This window comes from Heterocephalus glaber, unplaced genomic scaffold (genome assembly GCF_053883595.1).
Source record: "Heterocephalus glaber isolate CG9 unplaced genomic scaffold, H.glaber_assembly_v1.0 deba00000942, whole genome shotgun sequence".
In the NCBI taxonomy this organism is placed as follows: domain Eukaryota; kingdom Metazoa; phylum Chordata; class Mammalia; order Rodentia; family Bathyergidae; genus Heterocephalus; species Heterocephalus glaber.
In genome coordinates, this window is record NW_028258174.1 from 2,611,926 (window position 1) to 2,634,359 (window position 22,434).

General features: G+C 37.4%; 1 protein-coding gene across 1 annotated transcript in view; it reads right to left on the reverse strand.

Annotated features, from left to right (window-relative positions):
- The window catches only part of Ostm1 (osteoclastogenesis associated transmembrane protein 1), a 35,378-nt gene that overhangs the window by 8,506 nt on the left and 4,438 nt on the right, over positions 1-22,434 (reverse strand). Inside the window, exons 2-3 of the mRNA XM_004855427.4 lie at positions 18,151-18,265; positions 485-582 (exon numbers count right to left, since the gene is read on the reverse strand). Coding sequence (XP_004855484.1) covers positions 485-582; positions 18,151-18,265 — 213 coding nt within the window. The remainder of the gene's footprint in view (positions 1-484; positions 583-18,150; positions 18,266-22,434) is intronic.

The window sequence follows — 22,434 nt, forward strand, 5'->3', positions numbered from 1 at the left end:
CTGTAAGGAGGATTCTTAAAGACTACCCTAATATCATAATTCAATACTCAAAGTTATCTTACTAAACAGTGCCTTTTAAAGTACATGAAATATATTTTTAAAATATTGAGCCAAAGAGTAAGCTTCCCATAGACAGAATCATACTGCACTGCAAAATACTTTATTACATAAACAAAGTCCAGGTACATCACTGTGTTTTAATTAAATAACTGCATGTCTCAGTTAATGTTTCCACATTCATTATCTTATCAGATATTCACTACAAAGTAATGAAGGCAGGGTAGACATTACTATCCCTACTTTTAAGTGAGAGAACTGAAGTTTTAATGATTTATAACTAGAAGAACTCAAAAGAAATACAGGTGTACTAATTCCACTACATCACAAGTGTGCACAAATACCATCAATTAATGCTATAAAAACTCAGAAATACATTATACATTTGTACAAAATAGCATTTTCATTTCAAATATATTTAAAATACCTGAAGATTACTCTCAAAGCAGGTCAAGGTTTGATTAAACAGGTTGAGGAAAGATACTGTAGTGTTTGATAATTCTTCACTGTTGTTTGTTAAACAATCTGTTTTAAAAAAAAGTGTGTTATAAGCAACAATCATCCAGTTGTTATTCTGTATTATTTTATGGTGCAAGGGCTCAAACCCAGGGCCTTCCTTGTACATGCTAGCTACATTATGTTGTCATTTGGCTTACAAGCTATCACCTCTATTTTTCACTATAATAATTCTTTACTCCAACAAATATGAAGTACTCCACATAAGAAAGTAGTCCAAGGACAATGAAACATTTCTTTTCCCAGTATTTTTTTTAAAAAGAGATAACCATTTTCATGAAAATCTTAAAATAATCACATAACCAGTGCCAAATAAAATTTAAAGTGACAACCAGGCTTAGACAAAAGGATTACAAGTTCAAGGTCAGCCTGGGCAACCTTAGTAAGACCCTATCTGAAAATAAAAGAAAAATTTAAAATGGACTGGGGATGTACCTCCATGACTGAGAACTTGCCTAGCATGCATGAGGCCCTGGGTTTAATTCACAGTGCTGCAAACAAACAAAAATTTTAAATTGACCTTTAATGGTGAAAAAGGTCTTAATCATGAACATCAGCTATCAAATGTTGCCTTAATATTGCTGTTTAGCTATAAGACTGCTTATCCTACACTAATTTTAACTAAATTATGTCATTTTATCCTTGTTTGTGTCAAATCTAGTAGTTCTGTGTCTCTTCCAACTTCAATAATGGGTCATTTTTTACCAACAAGGTAATTTAATTTGCTCTTTCTAATCTGTCATGAGTTGGAAGCAAAGAGAAATAAAACTTGTCAGAATGTTGACTAAAACAGTGACAAGTAGGGGTTCCAGCAAAGATTGGAAATAATTAGAATTGCTTTACATGTTTTTGTAAATCTTATGTAAGTAGTATTCTTCTGCAACTTGCTATTCCTGCTTAGCATTAGCTCAAGTTCATTCAATCTTTCGTCTTCTGTGTATGAATATAACACCCTTTTTATCCATTCTCCCCTTGAAAGTGAGCCTACTCTTCATCTTCCCTTGTCTTTTTCTCTCCCTGTGTTCTCACCCTGCTATCCCCAGTGTAGGCTAACTGCCTGGCTTCAGGTCCCAGAAGTGGTGGCCAGCCATCGCCATCTGACGCTCCTCAAGTCCTTGTCCTCTTTCCTGTCCACACACTCACAAACTTCCATCTACTTTCTCTACTCCTCATTCTGGTTATAGAACACTATTATAAAAAAAAATCTAAAATGATAGTGAAGGAACCTGATTCAAATTCATGTTTTCTGATGAAACAAGGGATGTTCTAGTCCCCAGACCTACTTCTGTCCTCCTTCATTTCCTTTTTGTTTATTATTTATTTACTTTGAGATAGGGTCTCACTGTGTAGTTCAGGTTGGCCTCAACTTGTGACAATCTTCCTGCCTCAGTTTCCTGAGCGCTGAGCACTGGGATTACAGGTGTGCATCACCACACCTGGCTTGTCCTTAATTTCGACAGACAGTTTTTTATTATATCCACTGTTATGGCTTGTGTTTAGATGTCCCCCCCAAAGCCTCATGGGAATGAGGTGGTGCTATTTTGAAGGTGGCTGAATCTAGAGTGTGTGATGCTAGGATTAAGGGCCTGTGATTACTAAACCACTACACATGACTGACTGGTTTGTCACCACCCAAACCCAGTAGTCTGGATAAGATAAAAAGCACAGAAAGACACTGTTAAGGTTCTCTTGTTGCTTTTGCTGTCTTCCCCTGCCATGAACTGTTGTTGCCCCTCTGCCATCCTGCCTTGGAGCCAGTCAAATATGGACTGAAACCTCCACAAACAGTAAGCCAAATAAACCCTTTCCCCTCTAAATTTGGGTGTCGGGTATTTTATGTCAGCAACAAGAGAAAAGTAACTAATACATCCACCTTACTCAGAAAGTCACAGCCATCTATAGGATCTTTCTCAACTGGGAGTGGAGAGAAAGCACAGGAAGTCATTGCAACAATCCAGAAGAAAGGCGACAATGCAAACAATTCAATGGATAAGAGAAAATGAAGCTGATATAGTGATGCATGCATGTAATTCCGGCATTTGGGAGGCTAAGACAGAAGGATTAGAAGTTCAAGGCCAGTATGGGGTACATAGCAAGTTTAAGGTCAACCCAAACTAATAAGACTGTCTCAAACAAAAACCAAGCAGATCAAGAGGAACTGAAACTGAATGGGTAGACATTATGACAATAAAAGATAGCCCATGTACTATGTGACTATAACAAGGAAAGCTGACACAGGTTGAATACCTGTCATGTTCAGTATGATGCTTATATGTGGACTACACTTACTCATTTAATTATTACAATGATTCTGTGAGACACAAAGTATCATTACCTCCATTTAAAAATGAAGAATGGGAGCCAAGGATGTAGCTCAGTGGCACCACGCCTGCCTGGCAAGCGCAAGGTCCTGAGTTTGATCCCCCATAAAAAAAAAAACAAAAATGAAGAATGAATATTTAGAGAAATTAAGACTGCTGCCCAAAGGCATAAAACTGATAAACAAAATGCTCGATTGGGACTCAGATTGAAGCTTGAACCTGCACTTTCAAATGCTGAAAAATAAATAACAAAAATCACATCTACATTTTAAGCCATTAAAACATTCACGCTTCAGAGTCAGCAAACGCATGCCTTGGCTTCTCTCTCCAGCACCCAGAGACATCTTACACCACACAGGAATAAGGCATTCCCCACCAACGGGTCAGACTGGGCACTGGCACAACACCTAAACCTGTGAACAGGGAAGTGTAACTAGCATTCTAAGACTCCTTTGTGCAAACTAGAAACATCACTCCCTCTGGGTGGATGAACTACAAAATGGCACTGCTGCCTCCAGAAGCCGGCTAGAATTCAGCCCATTCACCAACACCAAACCCCTCTCCCTGTGTGGACCCAGTGGACACAGGGCCTCCTGGTGAACCAATTCTTAGATTCTTTCCTCTTGGTCTATTCTGTTGTTTCAAAAATATTTTAAAATATATGCTGATTTGTTTCAATTATACTACTAGTTTCTCTTTGTTCATTGAAAAGAAAGTTTTACGCCGCCTGCCTTGCAAGCGCAAGGACCGGAGTTCGATCCCCAGTACTAAAAAGAAAAGAAAGTTTTGGGCTGCATCCTGCTTGCCTTGCCATGGACTGTTTCTCTTTTGCCATGTATCTCTGCCATGCTACCCTGCCTTGGAGCCAGTCAACTATAGGCTGAAGCCTCTACAGACTTCCGAGGATCAGAAGTACTGTACATGGTGAATGGCCCAGCACACTTTACAGAAAGCACAGTATTTACAAGGGAATCTGGGAAAAACTGCAAAGTTTATACCTATAGTAAGGATGGGATCTTATTTGCCTGGCCCAATGGAGACGTAATTAAAAACTTAGCAACTAAGAAAAGCCCAGGTCCTGATGGCTTCACTGCTGAATTCTATAAGACAGTTAGAGAGGAACTACTGCTACTACTGTTTAAACTTTTTAACGAAAGTGAAAGGGAAGCAATACTCCCAAAATCATTTCTGGAAGCAAACATCACCTTGATCCCCAAAGCAGAGAAAGACCCAACTGAAAAAGAGAACTATAGGCCAATCTCACTAATGAACATAGATACAAAAATCCTCAATAAGATACTGGCAAACAGAATGTAGAAGATCATCAAGAAGATCATACACCCTGACCAGGTGGGATTCATCCCAGGGATGTTGGGATGGTTCAACATATGCAAATCAATCATTGTAATACACTATATCAATAGAGTCAGGGACAAAAACAATATGATCATCTCAATAGATGCAGAAAAAGCATTTGACAAAATCCAACATGCATTTATGATTAAAAACCCTACAAAAAATCGGAATAGACAGTCTCTACCTCAATCCAATTAAAGCCATCTCTGAAAAACCAACAGCCAATATCATACTAAATGGTCAAAAACTGAAATCCTTCACTCTAAAATCAGGCACAAGACAAGGATGTCCACTATCACCACTCCTGTTCAATATAGTTTTGGAAACATTAGCCACAGCAATTGAAAGAAATAAAAGGAATAAAGATAGGAAAAGAAGAAGTCAAATTGTCATTATTTGAAGATAATATGATACTCTACATAGAAGTCCCCAAGAACTCCACCAAAAGTCTTCTAGACTTAATAACCAAATTCAGTCAAGTAGCTGGATACAAGGTCAACACACAAAAATCAATAGCTTTCCTCTACACGAACAACAGAGTCACTGAGAGAGAAATAGGAAAAAGAATTCCTTTCACAATAGCATCCAAAAAACAAATACCTAGGAATCAACCTAGCGAAAGAAATCAAAGAGTTCTTCTCTGAAAACTATAGCACTCTGAAAAGAGAGATTGAAGATGACATCAGAAAATGGAAAGACATCCCCTGCTCCTGGGTAGGAAGGATGAACACAGTGAAAATGGCTACAGTTCCAAAATTGTTATATAGATTCAATTCAATCTCAATTGAAATCCCAGCAGCATACTTCACAGACTTTGAGAAAACAATCCAAAAATTCATTTGGAACAAGAATAGACCAAGAATAGCAAAAGCAATTCTAGGTAACAGAGACATGGCAGGGGGAATTACAACCCCTAACCTGCAACTATACTACAAAGCTACTGTGATAAAAACAGCATGGTACTGGCAAAGAAACAGACCTGAAGACCAGTGGATCAGATTAGAAGATGCAGAAACAACTCCAGACACACTCAGCCACTTCATCTTTGACAAAGGAGCCAAACACTCTCACTGGAGGAAAGATAGCCTCTTTAATAAATGGTGCTGGAAAAATTGGGCTTCAGCTTGCCAAAGATTAAAACTGGACCTATATCTCTCACCATGCACTAAACTAAAATCGAAGTGGATTAAAGATCTAACTATTAAAAGAGAAACACTGAACTGGCTGGAACAGAGGTTAGGTAGAACTCTTGAAGACATTGGGGTAGGAAAAGATTTTATGAACAAAATCTCCATTGCCCGTGAACTAGCACAATCAACAAGTGGGATTTCTTCTTATTAAAAAGCTTCTGCACAGCAAGAGAAACCACCAGCAGTGCGAAGAGACAACCCACAATGTGGGAAAAAATTTTCACCAGCGGTCCCTCAGACAAAGGTCTACTATCTCAAATCTATAAAGAACTTAAAAAAATCAGACCTCCCAAATTTAAAGACCCAATCTAAAAATGGGCATCTGAAAAAAACAGACTTTTTTCAGACAAAGAAGTAGACATGGCAAATAAACATATGAAAAAATGTTCAACATCACTGGTCATTCAAGAGATGCAAATGAAAACAACGCTGAGATTCCACCTCACTCCAGAAAGAATGGCTGCTATCATGAAATCAACCAATAACAAATGCTGGCAGAGCTGTGGGGAAAGAAGAATACTGCTCTCCACTGATGGTGGAAGTGCAGACTGGTGCAACCATTGTGGATATCAGTATGGAAATACCTCAAAGAACTAGGACTGGAAGCCCCATTTGACCCTGCTATTCCACTACTGGGTATCTTCCCCAAAGAATTAAAAGAATCACACCACAGTGATATATGTGCACCCATGTTCATAGCAGCACAGTTTGTAATAGCTCAAACTTGGAAACAGCCCAAATGCCCATTAACTGGAGACTGGATCAAAAAAATGTGGTTTTTTAAATAAAATGGAGTACTACTCAGCCATCAAAAATGAGAAATTAGAGACATTTATTGCTAAATGGATGCACATTGAGGTGATACTCTTAAGTGAAAGAAACAGGACACACATGTGTAAATACTGAATAGTTTCTCTATTGTGACAAACAAAGTGTAAATACGGGGTAAAAGGTATAACAGATAATGTGAAATACGAAGAAAAGGGGCAAAGGAGAGGGGGAAGTGGGAGGGGTAGGGGAAAGGAAAGAAGGGAATGGAATTAATATGAGAAAATGAAAAAATGGAAACAAAGTCTTTGTACATAGGGAGGGATGGAGGGGTTGAAGGGAGGGCAGGGGAAAGAGAAAAAAATAAGAACCAAGAGAGTATGTTAAGGTGCATATCTCCAATGATGAATGTCATTATATTGTACACCTAAAATGTACCAATAAAAAGATATACAAAAAAAGAAAGTTTTGTCCTTTTGTTCTTTTGTTTGCTTCTTCTTTGTAAGAGACTGTCTTTTTTGTCTTTGATTTGTACTCTGAATAACATTTTGGCCATCCTTCTAGATCATGATCCACAATGTTTATAAACTATTGTTTATCCTCTAGTTATTCTGTTATGAAATTGTGTTTTAGTTTTTCATAGAGGAGTGATTTTTATATATTCTTTATTAATATTTACTTGTATTACATTAAAATAAAAATAGAAATTTCTTCTATGCAAGACATATAGTTAAAATACATTACAGTATTTATACTAAGGTAATTTACAAAGAAAGATTCTGAAAAACAAAAAGACTCAATCTCTTGTTTTACTGATAGTCATTTACTTTTTGCTTAAAATAATTTGAAAATTAAACTAAAAGGTAATATAAACTGGTCATTTAGATAAGCACTACATTAATGCAGTAGCATTAAAATTTTTTCAGTAACTGCTAGGGCAGTGGTATTAAAACGCATAAGGGAGTTCATGTATATAACGGGATTAAAATGTCATTATTAAAGAGCTCTGACTTTCTGATTTAAAAATAAATGAAGTTCAGTAAATTCCTCTTATCCTTTTGCAGAAATTGGGAGCATAAGGTTAAAAACAGTGAGGAGTTATATATTTCACAAATTAGTATCTTAACAAATATTAGTAATAACAAAGCTTCCTATAAGCACTAAGTGAAGTGGTCGTTACAAATTTTCCTCTTCTCAGACAATCAATGGAGCTTCATTGAGGCCAGATTAACATAGCTTCTGTCTCAGCGAGGGCTCCAGTTTCAGCTCAAGAGACATTCTTAATGCGGTTAAGGACTCATGCTAGGACCTTATATACTAAACCTACTAAATCACCTTAACAGGAATTATGTGCCTTTAAATATAGTATTTGAAATCTATTAGGAGTTTATATAAAGACATTGGCTGTTTTCAAAACTACTTTTATAGAAAACACACAATCACCAATTCCTGAAAAATAAATAGGTCAAGTTTCAGAAAACACAAAATAAACTGGGGAACTCTGTAATCAAGAAAATTTATTTTTCTTAACAAGAAAACTAAAACATTTTAAATTATAAGACACAAATAAATGACTCTAACACTTAGTAAACTTCCATCTAGATAAATTATGGAAAAGAAGAATTCTAGTTCACTGACCTACTTAACCAGTAAGTTTTCCTCTTGATTTGTCAATCATCAAGACATAAATTGTATGTACCAATTTAAAGTTAATTTTCCTTTGAAGAATCAGAATGTACATCAGGATTACACAATAGTTCAATAGCATCATTATGCTCCCTGTAGATACTGGTTGCTCAAAAAAAAAAAAGAGTGGGTTTTCAGTAGGTAAGAACAAATATCTGAACTCATTAATTTGGGGGTTCATCTTATTACAACAGCACTTCATACTGTATACTGTTTACCAAAGATCTAAGACATTTTACAGAAAAGCAGTCCATGATCTCATCAAATCTAGTCACTCTGCTACTCAACTGTAGTATGCACAAGATAACGAACAAGGCTCTCAAAAACAAGGCTAGCTCTATGTCAACAGTACCTTCCTGATAACAGGTTTTTAATTTTGTACAGAAGATATACCTTCTTTACTTCTTAGCAGTCATTCTCCACAAGAAAAAAAATAGTTTTCATTTTATGAGTACTGGGAGTAGGAAGTATTGGGCTCTTGAAACTTCTGACTTTCCATCAACATCCAATAGCTTATTTCCTACAAAGACTATTATCATTCAAAGACACAGGGACTCTAAAGAATAGGGAATGGAGTGGTACATGGATGGCACCCTCTTCTCTATTCAACTCCTAGCTTTCTTTCATCAGCCAGTACAGAAGAAACTAGGTGCCAACCCTTTTTCAAGCTACATCAAACAAAATGGAAAGGAGGTTTTGGGCAGTGTATTAATTCTAATAATACTCCTTATAATAATATTTTATACTTTTAAATAATACTTTAAAAAAATTCCAAGTGTCACCTAATGGTTTGGAAATTGTCATACATCACTTAACAACAGGCGCAGAGGAGATGAGCCACACAGACACCAACAGCAAACACCCCTCCCTCCCCTCCCCATCAAAATGAGAAGACACATAAACAAGTCTCAAAACCAGACTTCCAGATCACCTACAGCAATGCCAAAGGGAAATGAGATGGAAGACTCTGATACTCAACCACCAGGACTCCCTGAACTGGCAACAAGAGGATCTGGAAAAAATGAAATCAGAAATAATTTCTCAGATAACAGGAGAGATTGTCCTCATAGTACAAGACATGATTAATAAATCTTGAGAGGAGCTCAGGAACATGATGGATTCCCAACATAGGAAACAAATGGAATCCATAAAACAGATGAAAACAGATTTCCAGATTAAAAACTCCATTGAAAGTCTACACAGCAGAATGAGCCAATGTGAGGACAAAGTTTCAGATATAGAAGATAAGATTGCAATTAGTGACCAGGAAAAGAAAAACTGCTTTAAAATTGTAAGGGACCACAAGAAATCAATCCAGCAGCTGTTAGACGATGGAAAGAAGAATAACAAGACTGACTGGAGTCCACGAAGAAACAGGAGAGAGTGCAGATGACATAAAAAAACTGTTCACGGAAGTAATGGCAGAAAAGTTCCCAAGTAGGGAAAAAGAACTTGACATACAGGTAAGTGAGGCATATAGGACTCAAACTAGCCCTGATCAAAACAAATCTACACATAGGATAATTGTTAAGATTCCACAAACCCAACAGAAGAACAAAGTTCCACAGAGAAAAAAAACAAATCACATACAAAGGAAAGCCCATCAGAACCACAGCAGACTTCTCAACACAAACCATCAAGGCAAGAAGAGCGTAGAATGATGTATTCCAATCCCTAATGGAAAACAGCCTCCAACCCAGACTGATGTACCCTGCAAAACTATCTTTCAAAACTGATGGAGAAATAAGATACTTTCATGACAAAGAGCACCTTAGGAACTTCATGAATACCAAACCAGCACTCCAAAAAATTTTAGACAATATTCTAGGAAAACACAATGAGGAAGTACAACAGAATGAATCCATCAGGCACAATAAGAAATTAAATGTAAGGGGGGAGAATCCAACAAAAAGAAAAAGTCATGACAATGATAAGTCAACACGCGTCAGTTATAACCATCAATGTTCATGGTCTCAATTCACCAATCAAAAGAAATAGACTGGCAGAATGGGTCAGGAAGCAAAATCCAATAATATGCTGCACACAAGAAACACACTTAATTCAAAAAGAAACTCATGGACTGAAAGTTAAAGGGTGGAAAACAATACTCCATGCAACGGGAACTCGAAAAAAAGCAAGAGTAGCTATCCTCTTTGCAGATCAAGTGGATTTCAAACCAAAGCTGATTAAGAGAGACAAAGAAGGACACTACATCCTTGTAAAGGGAACAATCCAAAAGGAAGACATGACAATCATAAATATATATGCACCAAATGCTAGTGCACCCAACTATATAAAACAAATACTAACGGACATGGAAAGTCATATATGCACTAATACAATAGTAATGGGGGACCTCAATAACCCACTGTCACAAGTAGATGACCCAGACAAAAACTAATGAATGAAATACTAGAACTCAATTGAACTCCTAAACAAATGAACTTAACAGATGTTTACAGAGTGTTCAACCCCACAAAATCAGAATACACATTCTTTTCAGCTGCACACAGGTCTTCTCCAAAATAGACCACATACTTGCTCATAGAACATGTTTAAGTAAGTGCAAAGGAGTTGAAGTTATCCCCTGTATATTATCAGACCATAGTGTGATGACACTGGAGATCAATAGCAAAAGAAACTGCAAAAATTTCATAAACAAATGGAAATTGAACAACACACTTCTGAATAACCAATGGGTCACAGAGGAAATTAAAGAAGAAATCAGACAGTTCCTTCAATGAAATGATAATATAACATATCAGAATCTATGGGACACAGTGAAAGCAGTCTTACGAGGGAAATTCATAGCAGTGAACACTCATATTAGGAAAACAGAACAAGCCCAATTAACATGATGCTGAACCTCAAGCTTCTAGAAAAAGAAGAGCAGGACAAACCCAAAGCCCATAGAAAGGAGGAAATTTTAAAGATCAGGGCAGAAATCAATGCAGTGGAGACTAAGAAAAGAATACAAAAAATCAATGAAGCCAAGAGTTGGTTCTTCGAAAGAATAAGCAAAATTCACAAACCCTTAGCCAACCTTATCAGAAAAAGGAAAGAAAAGGCCCAAATCCATGCAATTAGGAATGAAAAGGGTGAAATTACAACAGAACCAGCAGAAATCCAGAGGATCATCAATACCTACTTCCAGAACCTATACTCCAATAAGATGGACAACACAGAAGAAATGGACAGATTCCTAGATACATATGAATTACCAAAGTTGAACGAAGAAGACCTAAAAATTCTGAACAACCCAATATCAACCAATGAAATTGAAAATGTAATTAAAAGCTTATCAACTAAGAAAAGTCCAGGCCCTGATGGCTTCACTGCTGAATTCTACAAGACATTTAGAGAGGAACTGCTGCCACTACTGTTTAAAACCCTTCAGTGAAATTGAAAGGGAAGCAATACTCCCAAATTCATTCCTGGAAGCAAGCATCACCTTGATGCCCAAAGCAGAGAAAGACCCAACCAAAAAAGAGAACTATAGGCCATTCTCACTAATGAACATAGATGCAAAAATCCTTAATAAGATACTGGCAAATAGAATGCAGAAGATCATCAAGAAGATCATACACCTTGACCAAGTGGAATTCATCTCAGGGATGCAGGGATGGTTCAACATACGCAAATCAATCAATGTAATACACTATATCAACAGAGCAAACAGCACTTATGATAAAAACCCTACAAAAAATTGGAATAGATGGTCTCCACCTCAATCTGATAAAAGCCATCTATGAAAAACCAACAGCCAATAACATACTAAATGGTCAAAAACTGAAATCCTTCACACTAAAATAAGGAACAAGACAAGGATGTCCACTATCACCACTCCTGTTCAATATAGTTTTGGAAACATTAGCCACAGCAATTAGACAAGAGAAAGAAATAAAAGGAATAAAGATAGGAAATGAAGAAGTCAAATTGTCATTATTTGCAGATGACATGATACTCTACATAGAAGATCCCAAGAACTCCACCAAAAGTCTCCTAGACTTAGTAATCAAATTCAGTAAAGTAGCTGGATACAAGGTCAACACATAAAAATCAATAGCTTTCCTCTACATGAACAACAGACTCACTGAGAGAAATAAGGCAAATAATTCTTTTCACAATAGCACCCAAAAAACTGAAATACCTAGGAATCAACCTAGCGAAAGAAATCAAGGACCTCTTCTCTGAAAACTATACCACTCTGAAAAGAGAGATTAAAGATGATATCAGAAAATGGAGGCCAGGGATTTAGCTCAGCAGTTCCACCACCTGCCTCACAAGCACAAGGTCCCAAATTTGATCCCTGGTACCAAAAAAATTTTGGGGCCGGGGATTTAGCTCAGTGGTTCCGGTGCCTGACTCACAAGCACAAGGTTCCAAGTTCAATCCCCAGTACCAAAAAAAAACCCCCCAAAAATGGAAAGACCTCTGCTGCTTCTGGGTAGGAAGAATCAACATAGTGAAAACGGCCATATTTCCAAAACTGCTATATAGATTCAATTGAATTCCAATTGAAATCCCAGCACCATTCTTCACAGACCTTGAGAAAACAATCCAAAAATTCATTTGGAACAAGAAGAGATCCAGAATAGCAAAAGAAATTCTAGGCAACAGAGACATGGCAGGGGGTATCACAATGTCCAACTTGAAACTATACTACAAAGCTACTGTGATAAAAACAGCATGGTACTGGCAAAGAAACAGACCTAAGAACCAGTGGAACAGATTAGAAGATGCAGAAACAACGCCAGACACATTCAGCCATCTCATCTTCAATAAAGGAGCCAAATGCCCTCACTGGGGGAATGATAGCTTCTTTAACAAATGGTGCTGGAAAAATTGGGTTTCAACTTGCCAAAGATTAAAACTAGACCTATATCTCTCACCATGCACTCAACTAAAACTGAAATGGATTAAAGATCTAAATATTAAAACAGAAATGCTGAATCAGCTGGAAGAGAGGTTAGGTAAAACTCTTAAAGGCATTGGTGTAGGAAAAGATTTTATGAACAAAACCTCAGTTGCCCATGAACTAGCACAATCAATCAACAAGTGGGATTTCTTCTTATTAAAAAGCTTCTGAGGGCCGGGGATTTAGCTCAGTGGTTTCGCCACCTGTTGCGCAAGTGCAAGGACCCAAGTTCGATCCCCAGCACCAAAAAAAAAAACAAAACAATAAAAAGCTTCTCCACAGCAAGAGAAACCACCAGCAGTATAAAGAAACAACCCACAATGTGGGAAAAAATCTTCACCTGCTGCTCCTCAAAGGACTACTATTTCGAATCTATAAAGAACTTTAAAAAATCAGACCTCCCAAATTTAAAGACCCAGTCCAAAAATGGACATCTGAAATGAATAGACATTTCTCAAACAAAGAAATGGACATGGCAAATAAACATATGAAAAAATGTTCAACATCACTGGTCATTCGAGAGATGCAAATGAAAACAAAGCTGAGATTCCACCTCACTCCAGAAAGAATGGCTGCTATCATGAAATCAACCAATAACAAATGCTGGCAGGGCTGCGGGGAAAGAGGAACCCTGGTCCATTGCTGGTGGGAGTGTCGACTGATGCAACCACTGTCAAAATCAGTATAGATACCTCAAAGAACTAGGATTGGAAGTCCCATTTGACTCAGCTATTCCCCTGCTGGGTATCTTCCCCAAAGAATTAAAAGAATCATACCACAGTGATATATGTCCACCCATGTTCATAGCAGCACAATTTGTAATAGCTAAAACTTGGAAGCAGCCAAATTGCCCATCAACTGGAGAATGGACAAAGAAAATGTGTTTTTTTATAAAATGGAGTACTACTCAGCCATCAAAAATGAGAAATTAGAGACATTTAGAGCTAAATGGATCCACATTGAGGCGATACTCTTAAGTGAAATAAATAGGGCACATATGTAAATACTGAATAGTTTCTCTATGTGAGAAACTGTAAATAAGGGGTAAAAGGTACAAGAGATAATGTGAAATAGGAAGAAAAGGGGCAAAGGGGAAGAGGAAGTGGGAGCAGTAGAGGAAAGGAAAGAAGGGAATGGAATTAATACGAGAAAATGAAAAAATGGAAACAAAGTCTTTGTAAATAGGGAGGGATGGAGGGGTTGAAGGGAAGGCAGGTGAAGGGGAAAAAATAAGAACCAAGAGAGATTATGCAAAGGTGCAAATTTCCCATGATGAATGTCATTATACTGTATACCTAAAATGTACCAATAAAATACAATTTTTTAAAAAAAAGAATAAAATTCTCCTTTGCTACCAATGAGAGCTGGGTTTCATTTACTGCTTCCATGCTTATGGGAGGGGGAAAAAAGATCTGGTTTAGAGTCACAAGCTGTTAACACTGTCTCACTGGAAGGTCTTTAGGGACAATGACAATCATGGAGTTGTCATCCGCTAGATCAATGATGGCAAACCTTTTAGAGATTTCAGTGATAACAGCCTCCTGTGGCACACATGCCATAGGTTCACCACTACTGCCCTAGATAGTGAGACATTCTCTAGGCAGCCTCAGGGACCTGGCTGATGCTGTTTACAGTTAACTTTTTTTCCTACAGGTACAAGTACATTCTAAAATAATGACAAAAAATATAGTACAGTAATTATCAATGACATAGTAATGACATCACTATTATGTACTATATATATAATTACATGTACTATCTTTTCATATGACTGGCAGCAAAACAGGTTTGGTTTGTTTACATCACCATAACCACAAAAATGTGAGTAGTGTGTTGTGTCAGGACCACTACCGCACTACAAGGAATCTTTCACCTCTGTTATCATTTTACAGGATCATCTTTGTACACGTAGTCTGCTGTTGAATGAAATGTCATTATGCAGCACATGACTTTATGTTCCCTCAAATTCATGTGCTGAAAAAATTTTTTTCAGGCAGGGTTTATGTTGTCCAGTCTGGCCTTGAACTCTTAGGCTCCAGCAGTCTTCTTGCCTCAGCCTCCCAAACAGCACAAAGGGAACTGCCATACCTGATATGTATATAATATATATTATATATAATATATAAATATATAATATTTTTGGTACTGGGGCTAGCGATGTAGAGTGCTTGCCTAGTATGCATGAGGCCTTGGCTTTGATCTCCACACTGCAAAAAAACCCAAATAGGTGAAAGCTGAAATAGATCTGAAAAGACAAAAAAAGGAAGCTTCAGCTTTTGGAGGTGATTAGGTCATGAGGGCTCCCCTCTTGTGAATGGGATTAAGGCCCTTTCAAAAGAAGCTTCTCATGCAGTTTTGTCATTTTTTACTTTTCCACTCTTCTCATATGTGCAAACACAGCATGCGTCCCTTTTGTCCTTTCTGTCCCTTTTGCCATGTGAGAACAGAAGACACAATGCCATCTTTGAGGAAAAGGGTTTCATTAGACACTGAACCTGCTAGTGTCATAATCTTGGACCTCCAGCCTCCAAAATTGTGAGAAATACATTTCTGTTGTTTATAAATTACTTCATCTGTGAAATTTTGTCATAACAGCACAGACCAAGATAGCCCCTTTAATTTATTTTAAGAATATTTTAACCTATATAATTACAGTTTTGCATTTAGTAGCATAAGAGAAAGGAACAGACACTTTTTATCAAAAGATACATTTTACCAGGTGCAGTGGTACACACTTATAATCCAGGCTATTTAGGAGGCTGAGGTGGGAGGATTCCAAATTTGAGGCCAAGCTGGACAACTTAGCAAGATCCTGTCCTAAACTAAACTAAACTAAAATAAAATTGGCTTGGGATGTAGCTCAGTGGTTAAGTACCTTCTAAGCATGCATGAAGCCCTGGGTTTAATCACCAGTACTGAGGGGAAAATTACTGATCTTTGTTCTTCTTTTGTAATTTTTTTTCTTGCCCATTTTTACTTGTAGGTACCAGACTAAAAGCTCTCTAATGTTGGCATCACTTATCAGCTGTGCATCTGCAAATTCAATAATTAGATCATTAGAAAAAGGTAACAGACAAATGGGTTAATGGTTTGAGCTTAACCATTTCACATATATTCTAAGAAAACTGATCGGTCTTTCTTTGTTTTTAATTTCTTTCTTTTTCTTTTCTTGGTACCAGGGATCGAACTTGGGACCTTGCGCTTTCAAGGCAGGTGCCGGAACCACTGAGCTAAATCCCCGGCCCCTAGGCAAACTTTTGATTGGGCACAATTAGTTTAAAATTTTAGCATGTCCTGATTGTCTTCTTCCATTTTATTAAGAGAGCAAATACACTTTATATTCCTTTACACTTTTTGAAAGGCTAATGATTTAAAAAAGAAAATCAATGACTAATAGGTAGGAAGTTGATTTTTTTTTTAAGAAAATAAGATAGCAAAGATCCAACAAAATCAATGGCTTTGATCAATGATCAAAATCACTGATCTGCGGTTACTAAAGATGCAGCTGCATGAGAACCTGATGTTGCCAGGGATACAGCCCAGTAGAGTGCTTCCTAACATATGTAAGGCTCAACCGTCAGGAGAGGGATGGAGAGAGAGTAGGGAAGGGGAGTGGACACTTGATGCTTATGCTTTATCACTGCTGAAAGTTGACATTAGAAAATGTACAATTCTACTTTAAAAATTTTCCTTTCAGGGCTGGGGATGTAGCTCAGTGGTTCTGTCACCTGCCCTGCAAGCACAAGGACCTGAGTTTGATTCCCGGTACCAAAAAAAAAAAAAAAAATTTCTTTCATATTATGCAGTATTAATTGATATTTAGGGGGCTGGGGATTTAGCTCAGTGATGCCACTCCTGCCAGGCAAGCACAAGGTCCTGAGTCTGGTCCCCAGTACCAGTGGGGGGAAAAAATTGATATTTAGGGGAAAAGAGAGTATGTTAATATATTTTTAGTAAAAGATTAGGCTTTCTGCCATATGAAATATGTCTGCAGGATAAAAGTTAAACTTCAGTGGGTCTAATTAGAGTGTATTTATATTTCTTAAAATGGGAGCCTGCAATGAGTTTGTCAAATGGCAGTTTAAAAAACAAAAGCTCAGTGGTAGAACATGTGTTTAGCATTCTCAACCCTTGGGTTCAATCCCCTCAAATGAAAAAAAATTAGGCTTTAACTTATAAAAAACACTGTTTACTCAGATGAACAATCATAAAGCCTTTTGGATTCAGTTCTAGACTCTATCTGCAGTTTATTCACTCTTTCATCCTCCTCATCTCTCACTGGGCTTATTGTGAAGCTCAAATTTAGACAGCGGTAATGAAAAAACTGTAACTTGGGAAATTATATTAATTAAGTTGCTGATTTGTTATTCACTTTGCTTAGCTTCCATTTTTTCCTTCCTTCAGCTTCCTTTTCTCATGGTACCAATATCTCACTACATTGTAAGAGACTATGCTTTAGGTAAGAATCCTTTGTTAAATTTTGTAGTTTTTTAAATGATCTGAGTAATTCTTTAAATTTTTCAGAAAATTTTCCTATTACCTCTATTAAATAGGTATGCAAACAGCATTATTAAAAGTGCTTCCATAGAATTGGGTAAAGACTATAGTTAAAATGATTATTTTGTAAGATAAAGATTCTATAAATTTATTAAAGCATTTGTCTTTCTTTGGTAATATTTGTAAATATATCTTTCTCCTTCACTAAATTATAAAAGTGGAAAGGTCAAAATACCTAGCAGTATTCAAAACATCTGAATTCAAAACATATCTGAATTTGAAATACTGATTTTAATTTTTCCAAGGAATATCTGAAAAATCGATATTTTATTACACACAAACACACAAACCTACAAAGTTGGTAAAATAGATGTAAAAGTCTCATACACCACTTGACTTATTATAAACATCATAACTATTATTATATTAAAGTTAACATTTCTTAAATATTATGTCCCAGGGACTGAGCAAAGTGCTTTTTTACAATTTCTTGCACTTAATTTTTAAAACAACCATTTAAACAGGTTCCAATATTACCACCAACTTACAAACAAGAAAAGTGAAGTTCCAAGAGGCCAAGTTAATTTGCCCAAAATCTGACAGCTGATAAGTAGTAGAGCTTAAAATCAAATCCACATCTGATTTCAAAGCTACATTCTTCTAATGTTTAGTATTTGCCCAAGCAGTTACCTCTAGCATCCTATAGTGCTAATGGCAGTTCACTTGAATTTAATATAAAAAAATATTACCTAGCTTCAGAGATTCTAAAATTCACTAAATGAAATCTGATATCCATACTACTGAATCACAACTAAAACATGAAAATGAAAGACTTACTTACTTGCACAATTTGCCTCCTGCCATGAGGTATTAAAAAACTCAGAGAGAATTACAACTATTTGCATTCTATCTGCCATTAAGAGACTTCTGGCACAACTCTGACTTTCTGAAGTATTCTGCAACAAAAGAAAATAGAAAAATACAATCTGAGTATTTTCAGATTTCCAAACAACTTAGGGTAATAACTTTATAAAAATAATTAAAATATTCATCATAAATGTTTTAAGATATTGTTTGCTATGATCAGATAATGATGGAATTAATAATAGTGTTAAACAATGATGGTAAATAATTGTAATAATAAATTATGAAAATAGTAAAAATAGGATAAATGTTAAAAAATGATAAAAACGGTAAATTGTTTAAAAGTGAAAATGGTAAAAAAAAACTTCTAATAGTAAATAATTAGTAGTTAACATTTATTGGTATCAAGTTCACTTGCAAAAGAAGAAAATCTTGCTTCTTAAATAAGTATTTGCTCGCTGCTTGAGGATAGCGACGTGGACCCTGCCTGCTCTCAGCCCAGCAGTTCTGCCTGGAGCCCAGGAAGCCCTCCCTGCAGTGCACTGAACCGGCCAGGTGGCTGCAGGGGGGCGGGGGGGCTCAGTCCCTGGGGAGAACAATCCTTCCCTGCCCCTCCCCTGCCTTTGTCTTAATAAAGTATTTTGGGGAAACCTCAAAAAAAAAAAACAAAGTATTTGATGTCATAGTAAAACTCTACTTCAGCCCAAATGGCCTGCGTGTCATAATGTCTTTATGCATAGGAAAAATTCTGTTAACACTATTCACCAAATATAGCAGTAGATGTCTCTGGATAATGAAAATATGGCAATTTTTATTTTCACTTTTGCTTCTCTTATGCTGACTAAATTTTCTATAGTAAAACATTTTTAAAATGTTGGGTAAATGATCACAAATTATTTGGTTTCTATCTTTTGGGCAATTCTTGGTTCAAAGTCTTATAATCCATAAGAAAATCAGTGATACATCCAGTTAGCACACAGTTTGTACTGAGATTTTTAAAAATATATGCTTTAGACAGATGAAGCCAAATACCTACTTAATCCTTATATATTTCCTTTCCTGTGTGCCTCAAGTGAGGAACTAAATCCTGCAGATCCTTCATTCTTCCAAAGCTACTGGGCTGCTACTAAAAAAACCTGGAGTTTTGCGGATGAAAACTCCCATGTATACCCAGCCTTATAAGAGAGTGTCATCAACAGTAGGACTTCAATAGCCTCCCTGAGGACAGACTGGCCCGGAGTTATACATTGTGATGCCTACCAGTGCAGTATCTCCAGAGAAACAACTGACCAGCCATGCGGGGAGAGAAAGGAAGTCAGGTGGGCTTAAAAGAATTCTTGCTTTAAAATATTGCTGACATTCATTTTGGAAAGATTACCCTCTTTGTGGCTTACTGTTATCTCATTAAAAGATGAATCCAAATGAGCGCTTGCTTTTAAAATAGTGAGATGAACAAAACATTATGAAAGGTCTCTTCTAGAATTGTTTCCAGAGCAATACAACTGTAGAAGAAAATTTATGTTATTACTTTGTAAACAGAGCTTGCCCAAGAAATCAGACAAACTTGGGTCATTAGCTGATTATCTTGGCAGCTGACCTAACCTCTCCAAGGTTCAATTTCATAATCATGGGTCATATAGTTACTATTAAATAAAACAAGAGACTAGTGTTACAGCTCTTGTGGTAGACAGCTTGCCCAGCACACACTCACTCAAGTTCAGTCTCCAACACGAAACACACACACACACACACACACGAATTAACATACATTAATCACTTTACAAAATCTCTGACATATAGTAACTGATATATGTGAACTATTTACCTTGTTGCCAACCTGAAGTGCTCTAAGTAGATGTATTTGGGTAAGTGTAATCAGTTACTTAAGTTGCATCTTTTTTTTTTTCCAGTACCAGAGATCGAACTCAGGACCTTGCACTTGCCAAGCAGGCACTGGACTACTGAGCTAAATCCCCAGCCCACTTACATTGCATCTTGACCAGATGACTGGCTATTGAGAAAAATCAATACATTGGTGGCACATGCCCGTAATCCTAGGAATCTGGGAGGCTGAGGCAGGAGAAATGAAGGTTTGAGCCTAGCCTGAACAACTTAATGATTTAATGAGACCCTGTCTCAAAAAGTAAAATATAAACAAGGGCTAGAGATATAGCTCAGCCCAAATGTCCTTAGTTTAATCCCCAGAACCACACACCCCCAAATTCAATACAGCAGCACCTTTTAAGTGCTCAGTGTGTAGAATAATTTAGTAGAGGAAGATATTAATGCAGTTGGGAAATATTTGGAAAGAATTCATGAGAAAAGCAGAATTTGAACAAAGCCCTATATTGAGAAGGAAAGAGAATTCTAAAATAGTAGAATGAAACGATCATAGGGTAAAAGTAGAAACGGCTACAGGGTACTCAGGAAGTATTCAGTATGTCAAAATAGCTAAAGTGGAGGGTACCTCTGAAAGTAGGGGTATTAGAAAGGTCATGATATTTAGGGTGAGGAGGCAAGGAGACTACTTAAGACTATGAAATTGTCTTATCTTCGGACTCCCAACACCTAGCACAGTGGGGAAAAAAAATCAGTCCTTGATTTATACTTAGAATTGCTGATACCCAGACATATCACAACCATTTGGCAGAACCCTAACCATCAAGAACCAACTGCAATGCCTGCACCTAGGAAGGGGGAAGCAGCTGGCAAAAAATAAACCAAGGAGATTGTTTCAACAATCAATCCACAATCCCACACATACCTTGCTTTCTTGCTGCTCATTCTTTCCTCTTTATAACCACTATTTCAAATCTTTTCCAAGCTCCCTGAACTTTAGGTAACAATCCCACTCTTTACTCCTAAGAGAAGATCTAGCCTCCTAGTCAGCAGAGAAAAAAACCATCAACCTGAAACTCTGACTTGCCTGTTTCCACACCCAGCCTCTCCTTTTACTCTCTGATTACACTGGAAAAAGTGCCTGTCAAAGACCTATCTCTCTGCGGGTGCCCTATCCCAGCAATGGCGAACCTTTTAGAGCTCCCAATGGTAACAAACAGCCAGCTGCTGCACACATGCCACTGCCCTATTCTATCAACTCTGCTTTCCAAGGAAACTGACCTTGTCTATTTCCCACTCCCTCTTTCAGGATTGTGTGCCTCCACAAGGTCATCACTGTCTCTACAGGATCCCTTCCATCAACATTCAAAGGTTACCAGGTACTATGGCACACACCTATAGTGCCAGAACTTGAGGCAGGAAGATCTCTTGAACCCAGGAGTTTGAGACTAGCCTGGGGAACCTAGCAAGACCCTATCTCTAACAACAACAACAAAAAAACTATTTAAATTGGGCATAGTGCCACTGCCTGTTATTCCAGCACTTGGGAGGCTGAGGCAAAAGGATCACTGTGAGTTCAAGGCCAGCCTGGACTGCATAGTGAGTTCGAGCCTGAACTGCATACCGATACCCCACCTCAAAAAACAAACAAATAAAACCACTCTTGTTAATGTCACTCTTAAAGTCAATGTTGATATGTATTACCAACCCTCTCAGCAGGATTTGTCAAAAAAAATCACTCCTTTAGTTTATAAAACACTATACTCTTAATTCTTCATCTCTCTGACTTCTTCCTAATCACCTTTGACAGTTTATCCTCTATCCCAAACTTCAAACTCTTAAGAGTTCTTACTCTTCAGTTAGGCTCATCAAATACTATTTTTATGCTACTTCCAAAAAGTATTATTTCCAGTTCAGACTCCTAGATGTGTACATCCAACCATGCAATATCTCTATTTAGATGGCTCAACACATCACAAAATCAACAAGTTTCAAAACTGAATTAATGATTTCCTGCCAAACAGGCTCTTCCTTCCTTATTCACTAAGCTGCTTTTTTTTTTTTTTTTTTTTTTAGGAAATGAACTTTAATCACATATTTGTCATTTAAGTAACTTTTCTGAAGTTAAAAAACCAGAACACACTCTATCACCATGGTCCTAGGCTGTGAACACACGGCAGACTACACATTACCGAAACAGTCACAGAAGTCAAAGCGGTCGGGACTCCGGGGGCACAGGAGGGCGGCCACGAGGCTCCCAAGGCGCCCTGCAGCCAGGCCGTCCCAGGCTGTCTGGTGCTCTCGGGAGGACCGGCTTCCCAGGAGGAAGGTGGGGTCACACTCATCCACACACTGCCCCGCCCACCGGGCGCTGTGAAGCACACTTGGTGTCACTGCCCCCAGGGGGCTTTAGACTGGGTTT